Source organism: Salmo trutta, chromosome 11 (genome assembly GCF_901001165.1).
Source record: "Salmo trutta chromosome 11, fSalTru1.1, whole genome shotgun sequence".
Classification (NCBI taxonomy): Eukaryota; Metazoa; Chordata; class Actinopteri; order Salmoniformes; family Salmonidae; genus Salmo; species Salmo trutta.
In genome coordinates, this window is record NC_042967.1 from 9,308,543 (window position 1) to 9,332,318 (window position 23,776).

Below are 23,776 nucleotides of genomic sequence, written 5' to 3' on the forward strand. Positions count from 1 at the left end.
TGTATTTAACGTTTGTTTGTTTAATAAACACAATGGGACTTTTCTAAGACTTTTATTGAGACTCTCTTTAGTATACATCACATCTGATCTCACCCTATTCTGCATACAGCCAACAGCGCTTTATAACCAATAAACACTTACTAAATATACCTACACACCCACACACTAACAAACACCTACTGTACATGTCAAAATAGTTTAGTTAGGTTTGTCTGATGACTTCACTTATCATAGCTGACTTATTTTTACCCACAACATCATATTTATGTCCTCCATGATGGGTTTAACAACAATGAAGTCATTATGTAACTACAGTATAGGACTCAAACATAGTGGGAATAGGTAAACACTCGAGCCATATTTGTGAACATTAGAAACCGTTTAAATTTAATGTATTAGCCAATTAAAATCATTAATTTACCTGCACGCAATAGTAGGTTACATTGTAGCTGGTCCCATCAGATAACCTTCCACACGTTAGTCCTATGCTAACCTCACCAGATGACAGTGATTATTTCCTGGAACAAGTTCTGCATCAGCCAATTATAAATGTTGATGTAGATTGAGGTGAACAAGCAAGCGCATAAGAGCGACCTTAAAGTCAAGCACTCTCATGATCTTCCTACAGATGGCAGTATTGCAGTAACAGTGTTAGTTATTTTACAAAAGTTGATCACGAGTCCGGACTCAAACCCATGTTGGCGAGAATTCACACTAGAGGAAAGTTTATTGTTTATATTCTAAAGCAGGGCCGGTCCTTGCTTTTGGGGCCCTAAGCGAGATTTGGTTGGGGGGCCCACCACCTCACGGCAAAATATTTTTTGCCCTTTGACGGCAGAGAGAGAATTTCAGTTTTAAAGTTGCTGTAATTCTACACATTTTTGCCATGGGGCGCAAACCGCTTATGCCTTGGACCGGCCCTGTTCTACAATACACCTGTCAATCAACTGATCAACGCATCCTACTGCACGCTGTAGGCCTATTAATAAGGTGGTAACACAAGACCATTCACTGCTTTCAGGGTGTGTTTATAGTCATAGAGACAACTGAAAGTAAGAAGCTCGATATTAGGCTTATACTAATTGTGTGAAGAGGAGAAGTGCAGGCAAAACCTTGTAAATGAAGATTACCAATACATTTTATGAGTAGCTTGTTCCTGTTGCTGACCGACACACAGGCTACTGGCACTGCTACATAAATAATCGCTACTATAGGCTATAATACATAGAATTGTAGGTTCCATTTACATGTACAATGTTTTAGATGCATTTTTATAATCTACTTTTTCACATATGCGTTATTTGAGTCGAGGGCCAACAGTGGAGCGCTAATTCCATAAATGAAATCCTTGCCCTGAGGGGGATTCGAACGAGCGGCCATCGTACCTTGTCATCTCTGGGCTTACTGCCTTAGTGGATCACACCACCAATTAGTGATGGCAGTAAGGGTAAATTACAACTATTTGACAAGACCACGAGCATCTTCAACCTTTTTTTAAAACGATGAATGAATATTAACTTACATGTTGTATAACCTACATCTTTATTGCTGAACATTGTCTAACATTAGTACTAACAGCTAGTAGCCTTGTCAAGGATGCATCAATGCAATATTGACATATGTTGTTACGGAACAAAAGGCGACCTTGAATTTGTAGGTTTAAAATATCCTTATGGTGGCCAGGGTTCACCTATTTTAAGAAATACAATTTGTTGGTGGATATAAAGTCTAAGATCTTTGATAGGCTGATGTGGAATTTTGTTACAGGAAATAATCAGTCATCTGGTGAGGTTTAGCATAGGGCTAACGTGTACCAGGTTATCTGATGAGACCAGCTACATTCCAGCTACGTATCACGTGCAAGTAAATTGATGATTTTAATAAGCTGATGCACATTTTGTGACAGATCAACTGTTTGAATTTAAACTGTTTCTAATGATCACAAGTATGGCCCATCCATCATTAAAGTGTGTTTATTATCTGTGTGTATGTACCTGAGGGAGTGTATGTCTGTGTAATCTGTAACACCTCTTTCTTCCTGGAGGAGGAGGAGGGTCCAGAGGTGCTGCTGGTGAAGGAGGAGGGGTGTGAGGAGGGTCTGGGGAACACTGAGGAGACCATGGTCATGGAGGACAACCAGACTACACCTCCTGAACACACTGAAGAACCAGCTGAGCAGCACAGGACCACACGCAGTCTCACTGAGGTGAGCCCATTGTGAACTACTGTCTGAATGGTATTAGGCCAGGCCGTATTCCACAAAGCATCTGAGTAGGAGTGCTGATCTAGGATCAGTTTAGCCTTTTAGATCATAATGAATAAGATTATATGGAAAGATCCTAGATCAGCACTCCTACTCTGAGACTCTTTGTGGATACGGGCCCAGGTCTTCATACATGTTGTCTTAAGTGTGGGACCATGCCTTTGAATTATCAAACCATTAAAGAGTGTCAAGTAATCAAATGAACTAAAACATTTGCATAGTATTCACAGCAATCCCTCATTGCCCAATCAGAAGATGCTCCATAGCAGGGTGCTCATATCAGATGTCTTGATCCAACATCCTCTCACTCTATCTCTTACAGTCAGTAGAGATGGAGGATGGGAAGCCTGATCTGTTGCTGGTCAAAGAGGAGACAATAGAAGATGAACCAGAGAGCATTGATCTGCTGAGTGGATTAAAGATGGGGGAGCAAGGTAAGGGAGAAATACATATAGCCTACATACAGTAATAGATTTTCAATGGGAATAGTGATGCACCTGGCTATAGTTTTTTTCTTCATTCATTAAATCAAATCAATATAACTAACGTATGAACTTGACTCAAACTCCATATGTAAAGTATCTTTTTTAACCTCTTCCTGCAGGTGATTGGCTGGAGGCTAACAGAGGAGACTGGGCGGCCATCTTGGATTCCCAGAACCAGACTGGTGCAGCCAAGGGCCCAGGGGACAATGTCACTGAGCAGGACAGGACTAGAGGCAACATAGTGGAGGTCAGTGGATGGGACAGCGTCCTCAACTCTGGGCTGGGGAACAACACTGTTAATCACAACCAGAAACAGACAGTCGAACACAAAACAACAACCAAACTTAGTCTCCATGACAGCAGACTGGCTGAGACCAGGGCGAGGTGTAGATTTGGTCTGCGGGGATGGGGAGGTGTTCGTATGTGGCGAGAGAGAACAGACACAGACTGGGCTAGCGATGCTCCGTCCTGCTCCTATAGTTGTGATTCAGAGGGACTGATGGCGCCTCAGGTTAACCCCCTAACAGATGCTGCCTTCAGCCTGCCTTCTATAGGATCTATCAACTGGAACATGGACCCTGCGACAACACAGACACTCCCTGGCCTTCATCCTCCTCACACCCTCCTAATGTTAAACCAGACCTCAGACAATGCCAGTGCCTCAACACTAAATAGCTACACAAGCCCACAGATAAATGACAGTAGTGGTAATGCTATGAGCAGATCCAGTAGTAAAGAAAAGCGCTTCCCGTGTTCATTCTGTGGGAAAGCCTTCAGTTTCCCCAAACAGATGGAGATCCACCAGAGGATGCACACGGGGGAGAAACCGTTTGGCTGCCACCTTTGCCGGGCTAGTTTCTCCCATTCGTCCAACCTGAAGAGGCACCAGAGAGTCCACACAGGGGAGAAACCCTACAGCTGTCCCCAGTGTGAGAAGAGGTTCTCACGCCAGCACGATCTCAAGATGCACCTGAAGGTCCACACTTGAGAGAGGCCGTCCACCTGTACGCACTGCGGAAAAAGGTTCTCAGAGAGGAGATACCTCAGGATACACCAGCAGAAAATGCACATGACCCATGAATAGTGTATACCCACTGGGTACACCACGTCATTTCAACATATAGAATTGGTTAATATTTGGTAGATACTTGGTAGATACATTGATCAATGAGATTCCAATCTATTTTCAACTACTCAAAATGACAGCTAATAGTTTGTTGAATTCCCAATGTGTTATCAATATGATTTCAACCATCGAAAAGTAAAACCAAATTCCAATGGAAAAATCTGTCAGACTTTTGGTTTAGTTGTCACTTGTGTTATCACTGAGCTTTCAACCATGGGAATACAATGTCAGATATTTATTTATACAACAACTTAATGTGTTATGACTGTGATTGATCTAATAACACTACCAAATGACCTCTATTTTTGGACAACTTAAGATGTTGTCGACCGCTTTCAGCCAAGTGTGTAACATCCTAAGGTGTCTGAAAATAGTGGTGGAAAATGTTGTTTTATTTAGTCAGTACACATATCCCCTCCCCCCCACCCCCCGCGGCTCACCATTTAAAGCTAGTTAAGGAGGAAAATTATGCCTTTGCAGCCTGAATGGGGGACGCTTTATGTACGAGCCCACAGGGGAAACGAGTGTATTACCGGGAATGCGCATCAATCCTAGACGATAGTGCAGATCTAGTGGCCACTATAGGCTGGCTGTCCTGTAGTGGTGCAATTGCCATCATACTTGAGACACTGGCGATCTCATAAAACAACTATCTTAACTTGAAATTGGTGCTGACTATTCGGATATCTCTCTTAGCAACCTAGATGTTGTTTCAGCAATAAGGCATGAGAACCCGGGAATTATCCTGTGATAACTCCAGACTAAGGGCTGTTCTTATGCTCAAGGCAAAGCCAAGGTCTGGGGAAACAGCTCTTAGGAGCTAGTTATCACACAGTAATTCCCGGGTTCTAATGCCTTATTTCTTTGATAAAACGTTTGCCAACATATATAGTTGAAGTCGGTAGTTTACATACACTTAGGTTGGAGTCATTAAACCTTGTTTTTCAACCACTCCACAAATGTCTTGTTAACACACTATAGTTTTGGCAAGTCGGTTAGGACATCTACTTTGAGCATGACATAAGTTATTTTTCCAACAATTGTTTACCAGCAGATTATTTCGCTTATAATTCGTGGTATCACAATTCCAGTGGGTCAGAAGTTTACATACACTAAGTTGACTGTGCCTTTAAACAGCTTGGAAAATTCCAGAAAATAATGTCATGGCTTTAGAAGCTTCTGATAGGCTAATTGACATCATTTGAGTCGTCAATTGGAGGTGTACCTGTGGATGTATTTCAAGGCCTACCTTCAAACTCAGTGCCTCTTTGCTTGACATCATGGGAAATCAAAAGAAATCAGCCAAGAACTCAAGAAAAAAAATTGTAGACCTCCACAAGTCTGGTTCATCCTTGGGAGCAATTTCCAAACGCCTAGAGGTACCACGTTCATCTGTACAAACAATAGTACGCAAGTATAAACACCATGGGACCAAGCAGCCATCATACCACTCAGGAAGGAGTACTCAGGAATGTACTTTGGTGCGAAAAATGCAAATCAATCCCAGAACAACAGCAAAGGACCTTGTGAAGATGCTGGAGGAAACGGGTACAAAAGTATCTATATCCACAGTAAAAGGAGTCCTATATCGACACAACGTGAAAGGCCGCTCAGCAAGGAAGAAGCCACTGCTCTAAAACCACCATAAAAATACAATTTGTGGGCAGAACTGAAAAAGTGTGTGCGAGCAAGGAGGCCTACAAACCTGACTGGTCCAAAATTCGGAATGGGCCAAAAATTCACCCAACTTATTGTGGGAAGCTTGTGGAAGGCTACCCAAAACGTTTGACCCAAGTTAAACAATTTAAAGGCAATGCTACCAAATACTAAACTTCTGACCCACTGGGAATGTGATGAAAGAAATTAAAGCTGAAATAAATCATTCTGTCTACTATTATTCTGACATTTCACATTCTTAAAATAAAGTGGTGATCCTAACTGACCTAAGACAGGGAATTTTTAATAGTAGTAGTCAATGATGAATATCAAGCAAAGTAGGGATGAGCTTGTAGATAGATCAACTCTCCAGTAGTAGGTGCTGCCCAGACTATTGTTTAAAAATGTTTTTGTTATAGTGGATATTACGTTGAACATGACTTTGTTTCAAAGGTAAAAATAAAAACAATTATACATTCACGACTTGTTTCAAATCCAATGTATTTTCCACGTAGATTCCATGTCTAAATACTTTGACAAATGATGTTGAAACAAGATTGATTTAACCAGTTTGTGCCCAGTGGGTAGTGACATGTAATGTAGTACTAGTTAGTTTGTTTGTAGTTCATTCTGTTGGTGTTGGATGTAGCTGGGAACTGGATGAGATGAACTGAGGAAAGAATTAGTATGATGAATCAGAGTAGATGTGATGGTGTCTGTCACTTTTCATCATTTTTACAAACTTTGTCCCTTTAGGTGTTTTAGATAATCATAGTGCCTTAATTCATGTTTATTTGACATGAAGCTGTGTGTAATGTTGAACCTTTTCCAAAGTATTCTAAAATGAATTTGATCAAAGCGAGGTTACCGTAGGTAGAAGTTATTCTACTTGTCATGTTTTGTGCAATCATAAAAATGATTCTAATGCCATTTTGTTGAAAAGAAATACTAAATTGACTCTGCTGACTAACTTGGTTATTTTGTATCATTTGCAGACTGTTTGGACTTATGTCTGTCTGTCTCTGTATTTAACTTGGCAAAAAAAGAAATGTCCCTTTTTCAGTCTTTCAAAGATAATTCATAAAAATCCAAATAACTTCACAGATCTTCTTTGTAAAGGGTTTAAACACTGTTTCCCATGCTTGTTCAATGAACCATAAACAATTAATGAACATGCACCTGTGGAACGGTCGTTAAGACACTAACAGCTTACAGGCGGTAGGCAATTAAGGTCACAGTTATGAAAACTTAGGACACTAAAGAGGCCTTTCTACTAACTCTGAAAAACACCAAAAGAAAGATGCCCAGGGTCCCTGCTCATCTGAGTGAACATGCCTTAGGCATGCTGCAAGGAGGCATGAGGACTGCAGATGTGGCCAGGGGCAATAAATTGCAATGTTCGTACTGTGAAATGCCTAAGACAGCGCTACAGGGAGACAGGACGGACAGCTGATCGTCCCCGCAGTGGCAGACCACGTGTAACAACACCTGCACAGGATCGGTACATCCAAACATCACACCTGCGGGACAGGTACAGGATGGCAACAACAACTGCCTGAGTTACACCAGGAACGTACAATCCCTCCATCAGTGCTCAGACTGTCTGCAGTAGGCTGAGAGAGAATGGACTGAGGACTTCTAGGCCTGTTGTAAGGCAGGTCCTCACCAGACATCACCGGCAGCAACGTCGCCTATGAGCACAAACCCACCGTCGCTGGACCAGACAGGACTGGCAAAAAGTGCTCTTCACTGACGAATCATGTTTTTGTCTCACCAGGGGTGATGGTCGGATTTGCGTTTTTCGTTAAAGGAATGAGCGTTACACCGAGGCCTGTACTCTGGAGCGGGAGCGATTTGGAGGTGGAGGGTCCGTCATGGTCTGGTGGCGGTGTGTCACAGCATCATCGGACTGAGCTTGTTGTCATTGCAGACAATCTCAACACTGTGCGTTACAGGGAAGACATCCTCCTCCCTCATGTGGTACCCTTCCTGCAGGCTCATCTTGACATGACCCTCCAGCATGACAATGCCACCAGCCATACTGCTCGTCTGTGCATGATTTCCTGCAAGACAGGAATGTCAGTGTTCTGCCATGGCCAGCGAAGAGCCCGGATCTCAATCCCATTGAGCACGTCTGGGACCTGTTGGATCGGAGGGTGAGGGCTAGGGCCATTCCCCCCCAGAAATGTCTGGGAACTTGCAGGTGCCTTGGTGGAAGAGTGCCGTAACATCTCACAGCAAGAACTGGCAAATCTGGTGCAGTCCATGAGGAGTAGATGCACTACACTACTTAATGCAGCTGGTGGCCACACCAGATACTGACTATTACTTTTTATTTTCACCCCCTTTGTTCAGGGACACATTATTCCATTTCTGTTAGTCACATGTTTGTGGAACTTGTTCAGTTTATGTCTGTTGAATCTTATGTTCATACAAATATTTACACATGTTAAGTTTGCTGACAATAAACGCAGTTGACAGTGAGAAGACGTTTCTTTAATGTGCTGAGTTTATATATATATATACAGTGGGGGGAAAAAGTATTTGATCCCCTGCTGACTTTGTACGTTTGCCCATTTACAAAGAAATCATCAGTCTATAATTTTAATGGTAGGTTTATTTGAACAGTGAGAGACAGAATAACAACAAAAAAATCCCGAAAAACGCATGTCAAAAATGTTATAAAAGGATTTGCATTTTAATGAGAGTAATAAGTATTTGACCCCTCTGCAAAACATGACTTAGTACTTGGTGGCAAAACCCTTGTTGGCAATCACAGAGGTCAGATGTTTCTTGTAGTTGGCCACCAGGTTTGCACACATCTCAGGAGGGATTTTGTCCCACTCCTCTTTGCAGATCTTCTCCAAGTCATTAAGGTTTCGTGGCTGACGTTTGGCAACTCAAACCTTCAGCTCCCTCCACAGATTTTCTATGGGATTAAGGTCTGGAGACTGGCTAGGCCACTCCAGGACTTTAATGTGCTTCTTCTTGAGCCACTCGTTTGTTGCCGTGGCCGTGTGTTTTGGGTCATTGTCATGCTGGAATACCCATCCACAACCCATTTCAATGCCCTGGCTGAGGGAAGGAGGTTCTCACCCAAGATTTGACAGTACATGGCCCCGTCAAATGATGCGGTGAAGTTGTCCTGTCCCCTTAGCAGAAAAACACCCCCAAAGCATAATGTTTCCACCTCCATGTTTTACGGTGGAGATGGTGTTCTTGGGGTCATAGGCAGCATTCCTCCTCCTCCAAACACGGCGAGTTGAGTTGATGTCAAAGAGCTCCATTTTGGTCTCATCTGACCACAACACTTTCACCAGTTGTCCTCTGAGTCATTCAGATGTTCATTGGCAAACTTCAGACGGGCATATATATGTATTCTTGAGCAGGGGGACCTTGCGGGCGCTGCAGGATTTCAGTCCTTCATGGCGTAGTGTGTTACCAATTGTTTTCTTGGTGACTATGGTCCCAGCTGCCTTGAGATCATTGACAAGATCCTCCCGTGTAGTTCTGGGCTGATTCTTCACCGTTCTCATGATCATTGCAACTCCACAAGGTGAGATCTTGCATGGAGCCCCAGGCCGAGGGATATTGACAGTTCTTTTGTGTTTCTTCCATTTGCGAATAATCGTACACCAAATGTTGTCACCTTCTCACCAAGCTGCTTGGCGATGGTCTTGTAGCCCATTCCAGCCTTGTGTAGGTCTACAATCTTGTCCCTGACATCCTTGGAGAGTTCTTTGGTCTTGGCCATGGTGGAGAGTTTGGAATCTGATTGATTGATTGCTTCTGTGGACAGGTGTCTTTTTTTACAGGTAACAAGCTGCGGTTAGGAGCACTCCCTTTAAGAGTGTGCTCCTAATCTCAGCTCGTTACCTGTATAAAAGACACCTGGGAGCCAGAAATCTTTCTGATTGAGAGGGGGTAAAATACTTATTTCCCTCATTAAAATGCAAATCAATTTATAACATTTCTGACATGCTTTTTAAAAAATATTTTTGTTGTTATTCTGTCTCTCACTGTTCAAATAAACCTACCATAAAAATTATAGACTGATCCTTTCTTTGTCAGTGGGCAAACGTACAAAATCAGCAGGGGATCAAATACTTTTTTCCCCCACTGTGTGTATATATATATATATAATAAACTCCCAATAGCTCCATATTGTTAGGTTCTTGAATCACAGTGTTAGAGATGGGCTTGACTGTGGTTAACATTTTATATCCTGTCATGTTTGTGTGGACAGGAAAGAGTTTCTTATATAAACCTTTAAATGCTCTTCTGAACAATCTTTATTTACAGTCTCCAGTCCATGAGGACCTACTGATATCTGACGTTACTGGCAGGAGAGACTGGACCTATGAAGCGGCTGGTCACAAACCCTGGCACCAGATCAGGACCATGGATCAGGAACCGTTGCTCTTCCTTTCCTCGTCAGAACCAGGACCCAACCGCGAGGGACAGAGACTCCACTACATAGAACACAAGCAGTGGACAGGTGGACTAAACCACCCCAGTCCTGATGGTCATCAGAGAGACGGAACTGATAGAGAGAGACCCTCCTGTTCCTATGATACAAACACCACAGTATCCATGATGAACAGAGCAGGTCACCCTAGGTTTCAGCCTTCACAGAGAGTGGTGGGAGACCCCCTTGGTGGTAGTCTATCAGCAAGTCTGTCTTCTCCTTCAGGGTCTCATCTAATGCCTGGTGACTGGGTTCATAGAAGGCCTGGTCCTGGGTCTAGCCTTCCTCAGTTACCTCATAGTTACCCCACGAATACAGACAGGGTCATGATGGGCGTTCACCACGAGAGGTTTCTAGCCTATAACACAGCACACAATACCAACAACACACAAACAATGACTAGAGGTCAAGGAGGGAGCTCAAAGACTAACCACCTGAGTGTGGTGGATCCTGCTTCTACCACCTCTAGTGTCATTGCGTCACAATGTGGGAAGTCGAGCATTACGACTGACGCCGACAAGCCGTACGCCTGCCCCACATGTGGAAAACGCTTCGCTCATGCGTACTATGTGAAGACTCATCAAACCGTTCACACCAAGGACAAGCCCTTCAAGTGCAAACTATGTTACAAGAGATTCTCCTTCCTGACTAGCCTTATCAGACATAGGAGTGTCCACAATGGGGAGAAATTGTAGCAGTGTGGCTTGAGATGTACACAGGGGATATCTGGGAACTATTCTTTATCTGAAATATTATAGTTCTCATGTGAAGTGTCTTGAGGTAAGAGAGTAATTAACCACATACCCCTCATTAATCCTTTGTAAACTTGTCATTTGAAACAGGGTTGTGTAAATCTGTTTTTAGAGAGACTGTAAACCTAGGCTAGTTCAAGCACAACTGAATAGTTACTTTACTTAGTAGACGTAATAAAGTCATTTTCTACTCTATTCTTGCTGACACACTGTTCTTTCTAAACAAGTCTGGTCTGACCTTGAAATATAGTGATCATGAATAGGAGATTTGATGTATAACGTAATAAGCAGTACCGTATTTCAAAGAACAGCGCGCATTACTTTTTAATTAACCACACCCTTTGCACCATGACGCCAACCCGAGATCCTTTTACTTCAGTGTAAACGGAAGTGAAAAGAGACCAAGAACACATTCCACGAAAGCGTTTTTGTTGTTATTTAGACGTTTATTAACAGCGTGGAACTTAAAATGACTAATTTAACTGCACAACATTGCATTAGTTACCTCAGGTAGTGTTTATTTCGCGTTGGAGACAGGACTTGGTTGATAGCTAGCAAGCGCGTTACCTAGAACTGCTAACAATGGCTAACTGTATGGTTTTTCACACTCAAATAGCCTCCATCATGGAGGTACTAGCAAATGCAGCCGTGGCAGACATCTGTAAACTCGTAGACGACGACTATGCAGTGTTTCGTTTGGAAATAACTCAAAGCCATAAAGAAAACCGGGGATTGCGGAGGAAACTACAGCTACTGGAACTGAAGATGGCACGGGAGCGCGCAGAGAAGACAGCGCGAGAGCGCGTCCTCACCAGTCGTCCCAGTAGTGTCAAGATCCTCGACCGATACAGAGGAATGGCAAGAGGTACATTTTGATGTTGCCGAAGGCCGAGGCTGTCGCCCCGTTCCTCTCTGCGCATGTGTTCAGATGTGTGACCCAGAATTGGATCTTGGTCAGTGTTTGGATAGTATGCAATACTTACCCTGTTTACCTTGCCAGCTTGCAACAAAAAAAAAACAATTGGGGGGACCAGGCTTCTTGCACTAGGACAAAATATATTCTAACCAGATTCAGGATTTACTGCATGTCCTGTTGTCAAACTCAATTAAAATAACATGATGCATAGAACAATAAATAGTATATCAAGAAGTTATAAGAAGTGTTAGCTTACATCCAAGACAGTTTCAATAGTCTACAATATAGCTTCCCTGTGGCTCAGTTGGTAGAGCATGGTGTGTGCAACACCAGGGTTGTGGGTTTGATTCCCACGGGGGCCAGTACACACAACAACAACAAAAAATGCTTGAAATGAAATGTATGAAATGTTTGCATTCACTACTGTAAGTCGCTCTGGATAAGAGCGTCTGCTAAATGACTAAATTGTAAAAAAAATATATATAGCATTGAGCATTGACAGTACCTAACTTAACCAGTCCTTTCCTCCAATCACTCTCTAAGGTGAAGGACATCTCACTCGAGGCCACAGGAGCTTTGTGAAGCCAGCGGCACATAACGCGTGTAGAGATGACCAACCAATCACTGTTGATGAGGGGAGTGGAACCTCAACCCAGCACGTTATCGTGATTGAGGTTACTGTCACAGTGTAACATTAGAATTTATAGTACATCAAATGGCTCCCCTCTGCTATTCATTTGCTTACATGTTCATCCTTAAATATCTAACATATGGGAGCTTGTGAAACTTCCCTGAGATATTGTTAATTTACCGGTAATAACCTCCTCTCTTGTGTCAGTCTGCAGATGCAGAGGCTGCTGGTCCTGGGGTCAAGCTGGAGAGGTCTGAAGGAGAGGAGGACCCACGGAACAGCAGAGACATCCAGACTGGAGCGTCCCATGTAGCCACAGAGGACCTCACCGCCACTGCGCCCCAGCCCAGGACCCGACGCAGAATCACGGAGGTCAGTGGAACTCCGAACGCCGTCCTCAAGTCAGAGACCGACACAGAGACTTTAACTGTAACACAAAGGCTTTTACACACAGGATCTGACCACAGGTCATACCCAGAGGGGCTGGGGAGACTGGGCTGTCCTCCTGTTCCCAGCTCAGATTATTTACTTTACGATAACCTGAGCTCGAGGGCGGTTCAAGTTAATTCCCATCGAGACTCAGGTGATGCGTTAGAGGCTGGCAGTGATCTGTCTTGTACTTACACTACAGAAATGGAGCCTAGCAACATGTCCTTGTGTTTAGAGACACAGACTGATCTGTCTAGAGGGGACTGGAACCAGTACAGTAGTAGTGTATACTCTGAAGGGTGCCTAGATAAGAAAGGGGAGGTTATAGTCTTAGATGAGGTGACTGTAAAAGTGGAGGGCGACTCTCCTCTGACATGGAATGTAGACGAGACTCCCTCAGGAGAAGGACACTCACAAGGTAGAGATTTCTTAGATTATAGGGAAAGCTTAGAGACAAATCCAAATGTCACAACCCACTCCCCTTTACACACACTCAGGGATCGAGACCCAGTGTCCACGTTGATGGGGCCTTCCAATTCACATGGCCGTGTCCTTTTTGATCAGGTATTAAACTCAAACAACAGTGCTAGAGCTCAGGCTCAGGAAGGGGGAGCCACATCAGGCAATAGTAAAGAGAAACGGTTCCTCTGCATGTTCTGTAACAAAGGCTTCAGCTGCATCCAGAAGGTGGAGATCCACCAGAGGGTCCACACAGGGGTGAAACCCTTCAGCTGTACCCAGTGTCACATGCGCTTCACCCAGGCTGGTGACTTAAAGAGGCACCAGAGGGTCCACACAGGGGAGAAACCATTCAGCTGTACCCAGTGTCAGATGCGCTTCTCCCACTCGTCCAGCCTGAAGAGGCACCAGAGGGTCCACACAAGGGAAAACCCTAAAGGTACCCCCAGTGTGAGAAGTGGTTCACCCACTAGAACAAGCTAAAGATGCATCTGAAGGTCCACACGGAAAAAGGCTGTTCGCCTGTACACACTGTAGGAAGAGGTTCTCAGAGACGAGCTACCTCAGGATACACCAGCAGAAAAAAACATTCCACTCTATAACATAGAAAGTAACCATTCCACTCAATAGCTTCTGTTATTTAGATCAAATCCTGCATTATAGACAAAGATTAATTTTCATTGTCAGTAGAGAAGATCTACAGATGCATTTAGGATAGTGAGAGTGACATATTTCAGTGTTTGAATATTCCTGGGTAGAATAATGCATCCAGACATTGTGATATATAAGGCATATATAAGCCTAAAACGTCTGTTACATATTGTGTTTGTACTGTGTAGGCTATATGATGTTCATACAGATTGAGACATATTTTAAATGTACATTTTAGTAATTTAACAGGCACTCTTATCCACAGTGAATTACAGTTAATGCATTCATTTTAAGAAAGCTGGGTTAAACAACCACGTAACACAGTCGTAGCAAGTACATTTCCCTAAATAAAGTACTTATCAGCAAAGTCAGTGCTAGTAGGAAGACACATTCTTTTTTGACAGCGACTCTGCTGTTTTAGCTTCAGGGGGAAGCTGGTTCCATCATTGGGGTGCCAGGACAGAGAAGAGCTTTGACTGGTCTGAGTGAGAGCTGACCACTCGTAAGGGTGGGACGGTGAAGAGACCAAAGGTGGCAGAATGGAGTGCTTGGATTGGGGTGTAGGATTTGAGCATAGCCTGAAGGTAGGGAGGGGCAGTTCACCTTGCTGCTTTGTAGGCAACCATCATGGTCTTGTAGTGGATACGAACTTCTTCTGGAAGACAGTGGAGTGTGCCGAGGAGCGGGGTGACATGGGAGAACTTGGGAAGGTTGAACACCAGGCGGGCTGCAGCGTTCTAGATAGGTTGCAGGGGTTTGATGGCACAAGAGGGGAGCCCATCCAACAGAGTTTCAGAAGTCTAGACGGGAAATTACAACTGCTTAGATTAGGGCCTGCTCTACTTGTGTGAGTAAGGGTCGTAGTCTACGGATGTTGTAGAGCATGAACCTTGGAGCGGGGCAGGCCTTCCCCGGGAGGAAGAGCTGTTCCATCTTGTCAAGGTTGAGCTGGAGGTGGTGGGCAGACATCCAAGCTGAGATGTCTGCCAGGTACGCAGAGATACGTGTGTATGTGTGGTTTTCATATGGTGTATTTAACGTTTGTTTGTTTAATAAACACAATGGGACTTTTCTAAGACTTTTATTGAGACTCTCTTTAGTATACATCACATCTGATCTCACCCTATTCTGCATACACACAACAGCGCTTTATAAGCATTATACACTTCAATATAAATACACTAACACCTACTGTACAAGGTAGTTTAGCCATGTTTGTCTGACTTTTGACTTATCATAGCTGACTTATATTTACCCACAACATCATATTTATATCCACCATGATGGGTTTAACAACAATGAAGTCATTCTGTAACTACAGTATAGGACTCAAACATAGTGGGAATAGGTAAACACTCTGGAGCCATACTTGTGAACATTAGAAACCATTTAAATTTAATGTATTAGCCAATTAAAATCATTAATTTACCTGCACGCAATAGTAGGTTACATTGTAGCTGGTCCCATCAGATAACCTTCCACACGTTAGTCCTATGCTAACCTCACCAGATGACAGTGATTATTTCCTGGAACAAGTTCTGCATCAGCCAATTATAAATGTTGATGTAGATTGAGGTGAACAAGCAAGCGCATAAGAGTGACCTTAAAGTCAAGCACTCTCATGATCTTCCTACAGATGGCAGTATTGCAGTAACAGTGTTAGTTATTTTACAAAAGTTGATCACGAGTCCGGACTCAAACCCACGTTGGCGAGCATTCACACTAGAGGAAAGTTTATTGTTTATATTCTAAAGCAGGGCCGGTCCTTGCTTTTGGGGGCCCTAAGCAAGATTTGGTTGGGGGGCCCACCACCTCACGGCAAAACATTTTGTGTCCTTTGACGGCAGAGAGAATTTCAGTTTTCAAGTTGCTGTAATTCTACACAATTTGCCATGGGGCGCAAACCGCTTATGCCTTGGACCGGCCCTGTTCTACAATACACCTGTCAATCAACTGATCAACGCATCCTACTGCACGCTGTAGGCCTATTAATAAGGTGGTAACACAAGACCATTCACTGCTTTCAGGGTGTGTTTATAGTCATAGAGACAACTGAAAGTAAGAAGCTCGATATTAGGCTTATACTAATTGTGTGAAGAGGAGAAGTGCAGGCAAAACCTTGTAAATGAAGATTACCAATACATTTTATGAGTAGCTTGTTCCTGTTGCTGACCGACACACAGGCTACTGGCACTGCTACATAAATAGTCGTTCCTACTATAGGCTATAATACAAAGAATTGTAGGCTTACATTTACAATGTTTTAGATGCATTTTTATAATCTACTTTTTCACATATCCATTACTTGAGTTGAGGGCCCACAGTGGAGCACTTTTTCGACAAATTAAATGTGGATTTAGTGGATCACACTACCAATTAGTGATTGCAATATGGGTAAATTACAACTATTTGACAAGACCACGAGCGTGTTCGACTTTTTTAAAAACAATGTACAGTACCAGTCAAAAGTTTGGACACAGCTACTCATTCAAGGGTTTTTCTTTCTTTTTACTATTTTCTACATTGTAGAATAATAGTGAAGACATCAAAACTATGAAATCATGCAGTATCCAAAAAGGTGTTAAACAAATCAAAATATATTTTATATTTGAGATTCTTCAAAGTTGCCACCCTTTGCCTTGATGACAGCTTTGCACACTTGGCATTCTCTCAACCAGCTTCAACTGCAATGCTTTTCCAACAGTCTTGAAGGAGTTCCCACATATGCTGAGCACTTTTTGGCTGTTTTTCCTTCACTCTGCGGTCCAACTCATCCCAAACCATCTCAATTGGGTTGAGGTTGGGTGATTGTGGAGGCCAGGTCATCTGATGCGTCACTTCATCAGACTCCTTCTCGATCAAATAGCCCTTACACAGTCTGGAGGTGTGTTGGGTCATTGTCCTGTTGAAAAACAAATGATAGTCCCACTAAGCGCAAACCAGATGGGATGGTGTATTGCTGCACAATGCTGTGGTAGCCATGCTGGTTAAGTGTGCCTTGAATTATAAATAAATCACTGACATTGTCACCAGCAAAGCACCATCACACCACCACCATGCTTCACGGTGGGAACCACACATGCGGACATCATCCGTTCACCTACTCTGCGTCTCACAAAGACACGGCGGTTGGAACCAAAAATCTCCAATTTGGACTCATCAGACCAAAGGACAGATTTCCACCGGTCTAATGCCCAATGCTAGTGTTTCTTGACCCAAGCAAGTCTCTTCTCATTGGTGTCCTTTAGTTGTGGTGTCTAAGCATAAATTTGACCATGATGGCCTGATTCACGCAGTCTCCTCTGAACAGTTGATGTTGAGATGTGTCTGTTACTTGAACTCTGAAGCGTTTATTTGGGCTGCAGTTTGAGGTGCAGTTAACTCAAATGAACTTATCCTCCCCAGCAGAGGTAACTCTGGGACTTCCTTTCCTGTGGCGGTCGTCATGAGAGCCAGTTTCATCATAGCGCTTGATGGATTTTGCGAATGCACTTGAAGAAACTTTCAAAGTTCTTAATTTTCTGGAATTGACTGGCCTTCATGTCTTAAAGTAATGATGAACTGTTGTTTATCTTTGCTTATTTGAGCTGTTCTTGACATAATATGGACTTGGTCTTTTACCAAATAAGGCTATCTTCTGTATACCACCCCTACCTTGTCACAACACAACTCATTGGCTCAAACGCATTAAGAAGGAAAGAAATCCCACAAATTCACTTTTTAAGAAGGCACACCTGTTAATTGAAATGCATTCCAGGTGACTACTTAATGAAGCTGGTTGAGAAAATGCCAAGAATGTGCAAAGCTGTCATCAAGGCAAAGGGTGGCATCTTTAAATAATCTGAAATTAAATATATTTTGATTTGGTAACTACATGATTCCATGTGTTATTTCATAGTTTTGATGTCTTCACGATTATTCTATAATGTAGAAAAAAGTAAAAATGAAGAAAAAACCCTGGAATGAGTAGGTGTCCAAACTTTTGACTGGTACTATATGAATATAAACGTACATGTTGTATAATCCTCCTACATCTTTATTGCTGAACATTGTCTAACATTAGTACTAACAGCTAGTAGCCTTGTCAAGGATGCATCAATGCAATATTGGCATATGTTGTTACAGACCAATTTGTAGGTTTAAAATATCACTGTGGTGGCCAGGGTTGACCTATTTTAAGAAATACAATTTGTTGGGGGATATAAAGTCTAAGATCTTTGATAGGCTGATGTGGAATTTTGTTCCAGGAAATAGTCAGTCATCTGGTGAGGTTTAGCATAGGACTAACGTGTATCAGGTTATCTGATGAGACCAGCTACAAATCACGTGCAAGTAACTTGATGATTTTAATAAGCTGATGCACATTTTGTGACAGATCAACTGTTTGAATTTAAACTGTTTCTAATGATCACAAGTATGGCTCATCCATCATTAAAGTGTGTTTATTATCTGTGTGTATTATCTGTGTGTATGTACCTGAGGGACTGTATGTCTGTGTAATCTGTAACACCTCTCTTTTCCAGGAGGAGGAAGGTCCAGACGTGCTGCTGGTGAAGGAGGAGGGGTTTGAGGTGGGTCTGGGGAACCCTGAGGGGACCATGGTCATGGAGGACAACCAGAATACACCTCCTCCTGAACCCACTGAAGAACCAGCTGAGCAGCACAGGACCACACGCAGTCTCACTGAGGTGAGCCCACTATGAACTACTGTCTGAATGGTATTAGGCCAGGCCGTATTCCACAAAGCATCTGAGTAGGAGTGCTAATCTAGGATCAGTTTAGCCTTTTAGATCATAATGAATAAGATTATATGGAAAGATCCTAGATCAGCACTCCTACTCTGAGACTCTTTGTGGATACGGGCCCAGGTCTTCATACATGTTGTCTTAAGTGTGGGACCATGCCTTTGAATTATCAAACCATTAAAAAGTGTCAAGTAATCAAATTAACTAACATGTTTGCATAGTACTCATAGCAATCCCTCATTGCCCAATCAGAAGATGCTCCATAGCAGGGTGCTCATATCAGATTTCTTGATCCAACATCCTCTCACTCTGTATCTCTTACAGTCAGTAAACATGGAGGATGGGAAGCCTGATCTGCTGCTGGTCAAAGAGGAGACAATAGAAGACGAACCAGAGAGCATTGATCTGCTGAGTGGACTAAAGATGGGGGAGCAAGGTAAGGGAGAAATGCATATAGTCTACGTACAGTAATGCAGCTTTATACACTCTTGGCATTCTCTCAACCAGCTTCACTTGGAATGCTTTTCCTAATAAAATACCAAATATCAAAAATAGATCTTAAGTGGGATTAGAAATTTGCCTGGATTGTTTTTTCTTAAATCAATATAACTTATGTTTACATACATGGAGTTCTCTCTGCCATGTTTGTAAAGTATATTTTCTAACCTCTTCCTGCAGGTGGATGGCTGGAGGCTAACAGAGGAGACTGGGCGGCCATCTTGGATTCCCAGACCCAGATGGGTGCAGCCAAGGGCCCAGGGGACAACATCCCTGAGCAGGCCAGGACCAGAGGCGATATAGTGGAGGTCAGTGGGTGGGACAGCATCCTCAACTCTGGGCTGGGGAACAACACTGTTAACCACAACCAGAAAAAGACAGTCGAACACAAAACAACAACCAAACTTAGTCTCCATGACAACAGACTGGCTGAGACCAGGGCGAGGCGTAGATTTGGTCTGCAGCTACGGGGAGGTGTCCGTATGTGGCGGGAGAGAACAGACACAGACTCAGCAAGCGATGTTCCGTCCTGCTCCTATAGTTGTGATTCAGAGAGACTGATGGCGCCTCAGGTTAACCCCCTAACAGGTGCTGCCTTCAGCCTGCCTTCTATAGGATCTATCGACTGGAACATGGACCCTGCGACAACACAGACACGCCCTGGCCTTCATCCTCCTCACAACCTCCTAATGTTAAACCAGACCTCAGACAATGCCAGTGCCTCAACACTAAATAGCTACACAAGCCCATTGACAAATGACAGTAGTAGTAACGCTATGAGCAGATCCAGTAGTAAAGAAAAGCGCTTCCCGTGTTCATTCTGTGGGAAAGCCTTCAGTTTCCCCAAACAGATGGAGATCCACCAGAGGATGCACACAGGGGAGAAACCATTTCGCTGCCACCTGTGCAGGGCCAGTTTCTCCCAATCGTCCAACCTGAAGAGGCACCAGAGAGTCCACACAGGGGAGAAACCCTACAGCTGTCCTCAGTGTGAGAAGAGGTTCTCACGCCAGCACGATCTCAAGATGCACCTGAAGGTCCACACTTGAGAGAGGCCGTCCACCTGTACGCACTGCGGAAAAAGGTTTTCAGAGAGGAGCTACCTCAGGATACACCAGCAGAAAATGCACATGGTCCATGAATAGTGTATACCCACTGGGTACACCACGTCATTTCAACATGTATAATTGGGTAATATTTGGTATATACATTGATCTATTTTCACTGACTCAAAATGACAGCTAAAAGTTTGTGTTACCACTATGCTTTCAACCATCTAAAAGTAAAACCAAATTCCAATGGAAAAATCTGTCATATTTTTGGTTTAGTTCACCTATCTGTTATCACTGAGCTTTCAACCATTTAAAATCACACTAAAGTTCAAGTGGGAATACTGATATTGTTTATTTATACAACAACTTAATGTGTTATGACTGTGATTGATCTAATAGCACTACCAAATGACCACTATTTTTGGAAAACTTAAGATGTTGTCCACCGCATTCAGCCAAGTGTGTAACAAACATCCTAAGGTGTCTGAAAATAGTGGTGGAAAATGTTTTGTTAAGTGTCAGTACACATATTTTTCCCGTCAACCAAAGCAGGCCTATTTTTATTGTCTATTTTTACTTTAACACTGGGCTGAATAGAAACAATAGCTGTTGATGACGTTCCAAATGCTATATAGGCCTAAATAGCATCATTGATGATATATGATTCATGAAGAAGGGTTACATTTCATTTGCTCTGTTTAACCTACCCTTTAGAATGACATCCATAGCAACAGTGAATCTATTAAGTGGACATTTCTCAACAATCATTCTAACAATAGCACGTTGGTAATAGTCAATGACGAATAGCTAAGCAGGGCTGGGCTTGTAGATAGATCAACTCTCTAGCCTATAGTTTTTTTTTCTTAAAGTGGATAATAAGATGAAGATAACTTTGTTTCAAAGGTAAAAAGATATTTTTTTTATGTTTGACTTTTTTCAAATCCAATGTATTTTCCACGTAGATTCCACGTCACAATCCATTGAAATAATGTTGATTTAACCAGTTTGTATCCAGTGGGTAGTGTTGTGTAATATAGTACTAGTTAGTTTGTTTGTAGTTTATTCTGTTGGTATTGGACATAGCTGGGAACTGGATGAGATGAATTGCGGAAAGAATGAGTATGATGAGGCAGAGTAGATGATGGTTGGTGTGATGGTGTCTGTAAAAATGCTAAAGTGATAAAGTGACAAACTTTGTCCCTTTAGGTGTTTTAGATAATCATAGTGCCTGAATTCATGTTTATTTGACATGAAGCTGTGTGTAATGTCATGTTGAACCTTTTCCAAAGTATTATAAAATTAATTTGATCAAAGCGAGTGTACCAGATTTACAGAAATGGTCACGTGTTCCCATAGTGAGAAGTTATTCTACTTGTCACGTATCGTTTTTGTACAATAAAAATGATTCTGCCATTTTGTTTAAAACCTACCGGTGCATTGATTCTGCTGACTAACTTGGTTATTTTGTATCATTGCAGAGACTGTTTGGACCTTTATATATATAAACTCCAATAGCTCCATGTTGTTAGGTTCTTGAATCAGTGTTAGTTACGCTTCACTGTGGTTAACATTTTATAATATGTCATGTTTCTGTGTGTACACCAGAGTTTCTTATATAAACCTTTATATGCTCTTCTGAACAATATTTGTTTACAGTCTGCAGTCCATGAGAACCTGCTGATATCCAGTGTTACTGGCAGCAGACTGGACCTATGAAGTGGCTGGTCACAAACCCTGGCAACGGATCAGGGCCATGGATCAGAAGCCGGCGCTCTTCCTTTCCGAGTCAGAACCAGGACCCAACCGCGAGGGACAGAGACTCCATCACTACATAGAACACATCCAGTGGACAGGTGGACTGAACAACCTCAGTCCTGGTGGTCATCAGAGAGACAGAGGCTCCAGTCAGGGATCCAGTCTGCTGCCCAGAACCTTCTCTTCACAGTCTCAGTGCAGGGATGGAGCAAGGCTTGGCGCTGATAGAGATAGACCCTCCTGTTCCTATGATACAAACACCACAGTATCCATGATGAACTGAGCAGGTCATCCTGGGCTTCAGCCTTCACATAGACTACCACCAGGGGTGTCTCCCACTACTCTAGCAGCAAATCTGTCTTCTCCTTCAGGGTCTCATCTAATGCCTAGTGACTGGGTTCATAGAAGGCCTGGGTCTAGCCTTCCTCAGCTGCCTCATGGTTACCCCACGAATACAGACAGGGTCACGATGGGTGTTCACCACGAGAGGTACCTAGCCTATAACACAGCAGACAATCCTAACAACACCCAAACAATGACTAGAGGTCAAGGAGGGAGCTCAAAGACTAACCACCTGAGGGTAGTGGATCCTGCTTCTACCGCCTCTAGTGTCATTGCGTCACAATGTGGGAAGTTGAGCATTAGGACGGACGCAGACAAGCCTTACGCGTGGGAAGTGCTTTGCCCATGCAAACTATGTGAAGACGCATCAAACCGTTCACAGCAAATCAAAATCAAATTTCCTACACATGGTTAGCAGGTGTTAATGCAAGTGTAGCGAAATGCTTGTGCTTCTAGTTCCGACCATGCAGTAATATCTAACAAGTAATATAACCTAACAATTCCACAACAACTACCTTGTACACACAAGTGTAAAGGAATGAATACGAATATGCACATTAAAAATATATAAATGAGTGATGGCCGAACGGCATAGATGTAATAGATGGTATGGAGTACAGTATATACATATGAGATGAGTATTGTAGGGTATGAAAACATATAAAGCAGCATTGTTTAAGGTGGCTAGTGATACATTACATCAAGATGGCAAGATGCAGTAGATGGTATAGAGTACAGTATATACATATGAGATGAGTAATGTAGGTTATGTAAACATTATCTAATATAAATAATATAAAGTGGCAAGTGATAAATTGATGACATCAATTTTCCCATTATTAAAGTGTCTTGAGTTGAGTCAGTATGTTGGCAGCAGCCACTCAATGTTAGTGATGGCTGTTTAACAGTCTGATGGCCTTGAGATAGAAGCTGTTTTTCAGTCTCTCGGTTCCAGCTTTGATGCAGCTGTACTGACCTCGCCTTCTGGATGATAGCGGGGTGAACAGGCAGTGGCTCGGGTGGTTGCTGTCCTTGATGATCTTTTTGGCCTTCCTGTGACATCGGGTGGTGTAGGTGTCCTGGAGGAGAGGGAGTTTGCACCCGGTGATGCGTTGTGCAGACCTCACTACCCTCTGGAGAGCCTTCCGGTTATGGGCGGAGCAGCTGCCATACCAGGCGGTGATACAGCCCGACAGGATGTTCTCGATTGTGCATCTGTAAAAGTTTGAGTGTTTTTGGTGACAAGCCGAATTTCTTCAGCCTCCTGAGGTTGAAGAGGCGCTGCTGCGCCTTCTTCACCACGCTGTCTGTGTGGGTGGACCATTTCAGTTTGTCTGTGATGTGTATGCCGAGGAACTTAAAACTCTCCACCCTCTCCACTACTGTCCCATCAATGTAGATAGGGGGCTGCTCCCTCTGCTGTTTACTTAAGTCCACGATCATCTCTTTTGTTTTGTTGACATTGAGTGCGAGGTTATTTTCCTGACACCACACTCCGAGGGCCCTCACCTCCTCCCTGTAGGCCGTCTCGTCGTTGTTGGTAATCAA

At 43.0% G+C, this 23,776-nt stretch overlaps 1 protein-coding gene across 2 annotated transcripts in view; it reads left to right on the top strand.

Annotated features, from left to right (window-relative positions):
• LOC115201844 (neurotrophin receptor-interacting factor homolog) overlaps window positions 1–21,651 on the top strand; it is a 54,548-nt gene extending 32,897 nt beyond the window's left edge. The window contains exons 6-7 of one of the 2 annotated variants that reach the window (XM_029765706.1): window positions 2,868–2,995; window positions 9,833–10,945. In XM_029765706.1, coding sequence (XP_029621566.1) covers window positions 2,868–2,995; window positions 9,833–10,693 — 989 coding nt within the window. In that variant the 3' untranslated portion in view covers window positions 10,694–10,945. Of the gene's footprint in view, window positions 1–2,867; window positions 2,996–9,832; window positions 10,946–19,259 lie in introns of those variants that run through there. The other variant, XM_029765708.1, reaches the window with a different exon arrangement.
• The last annotated feature ends 2,125 nt before the right edge of the window (window positions 21,652–23,776 follow it).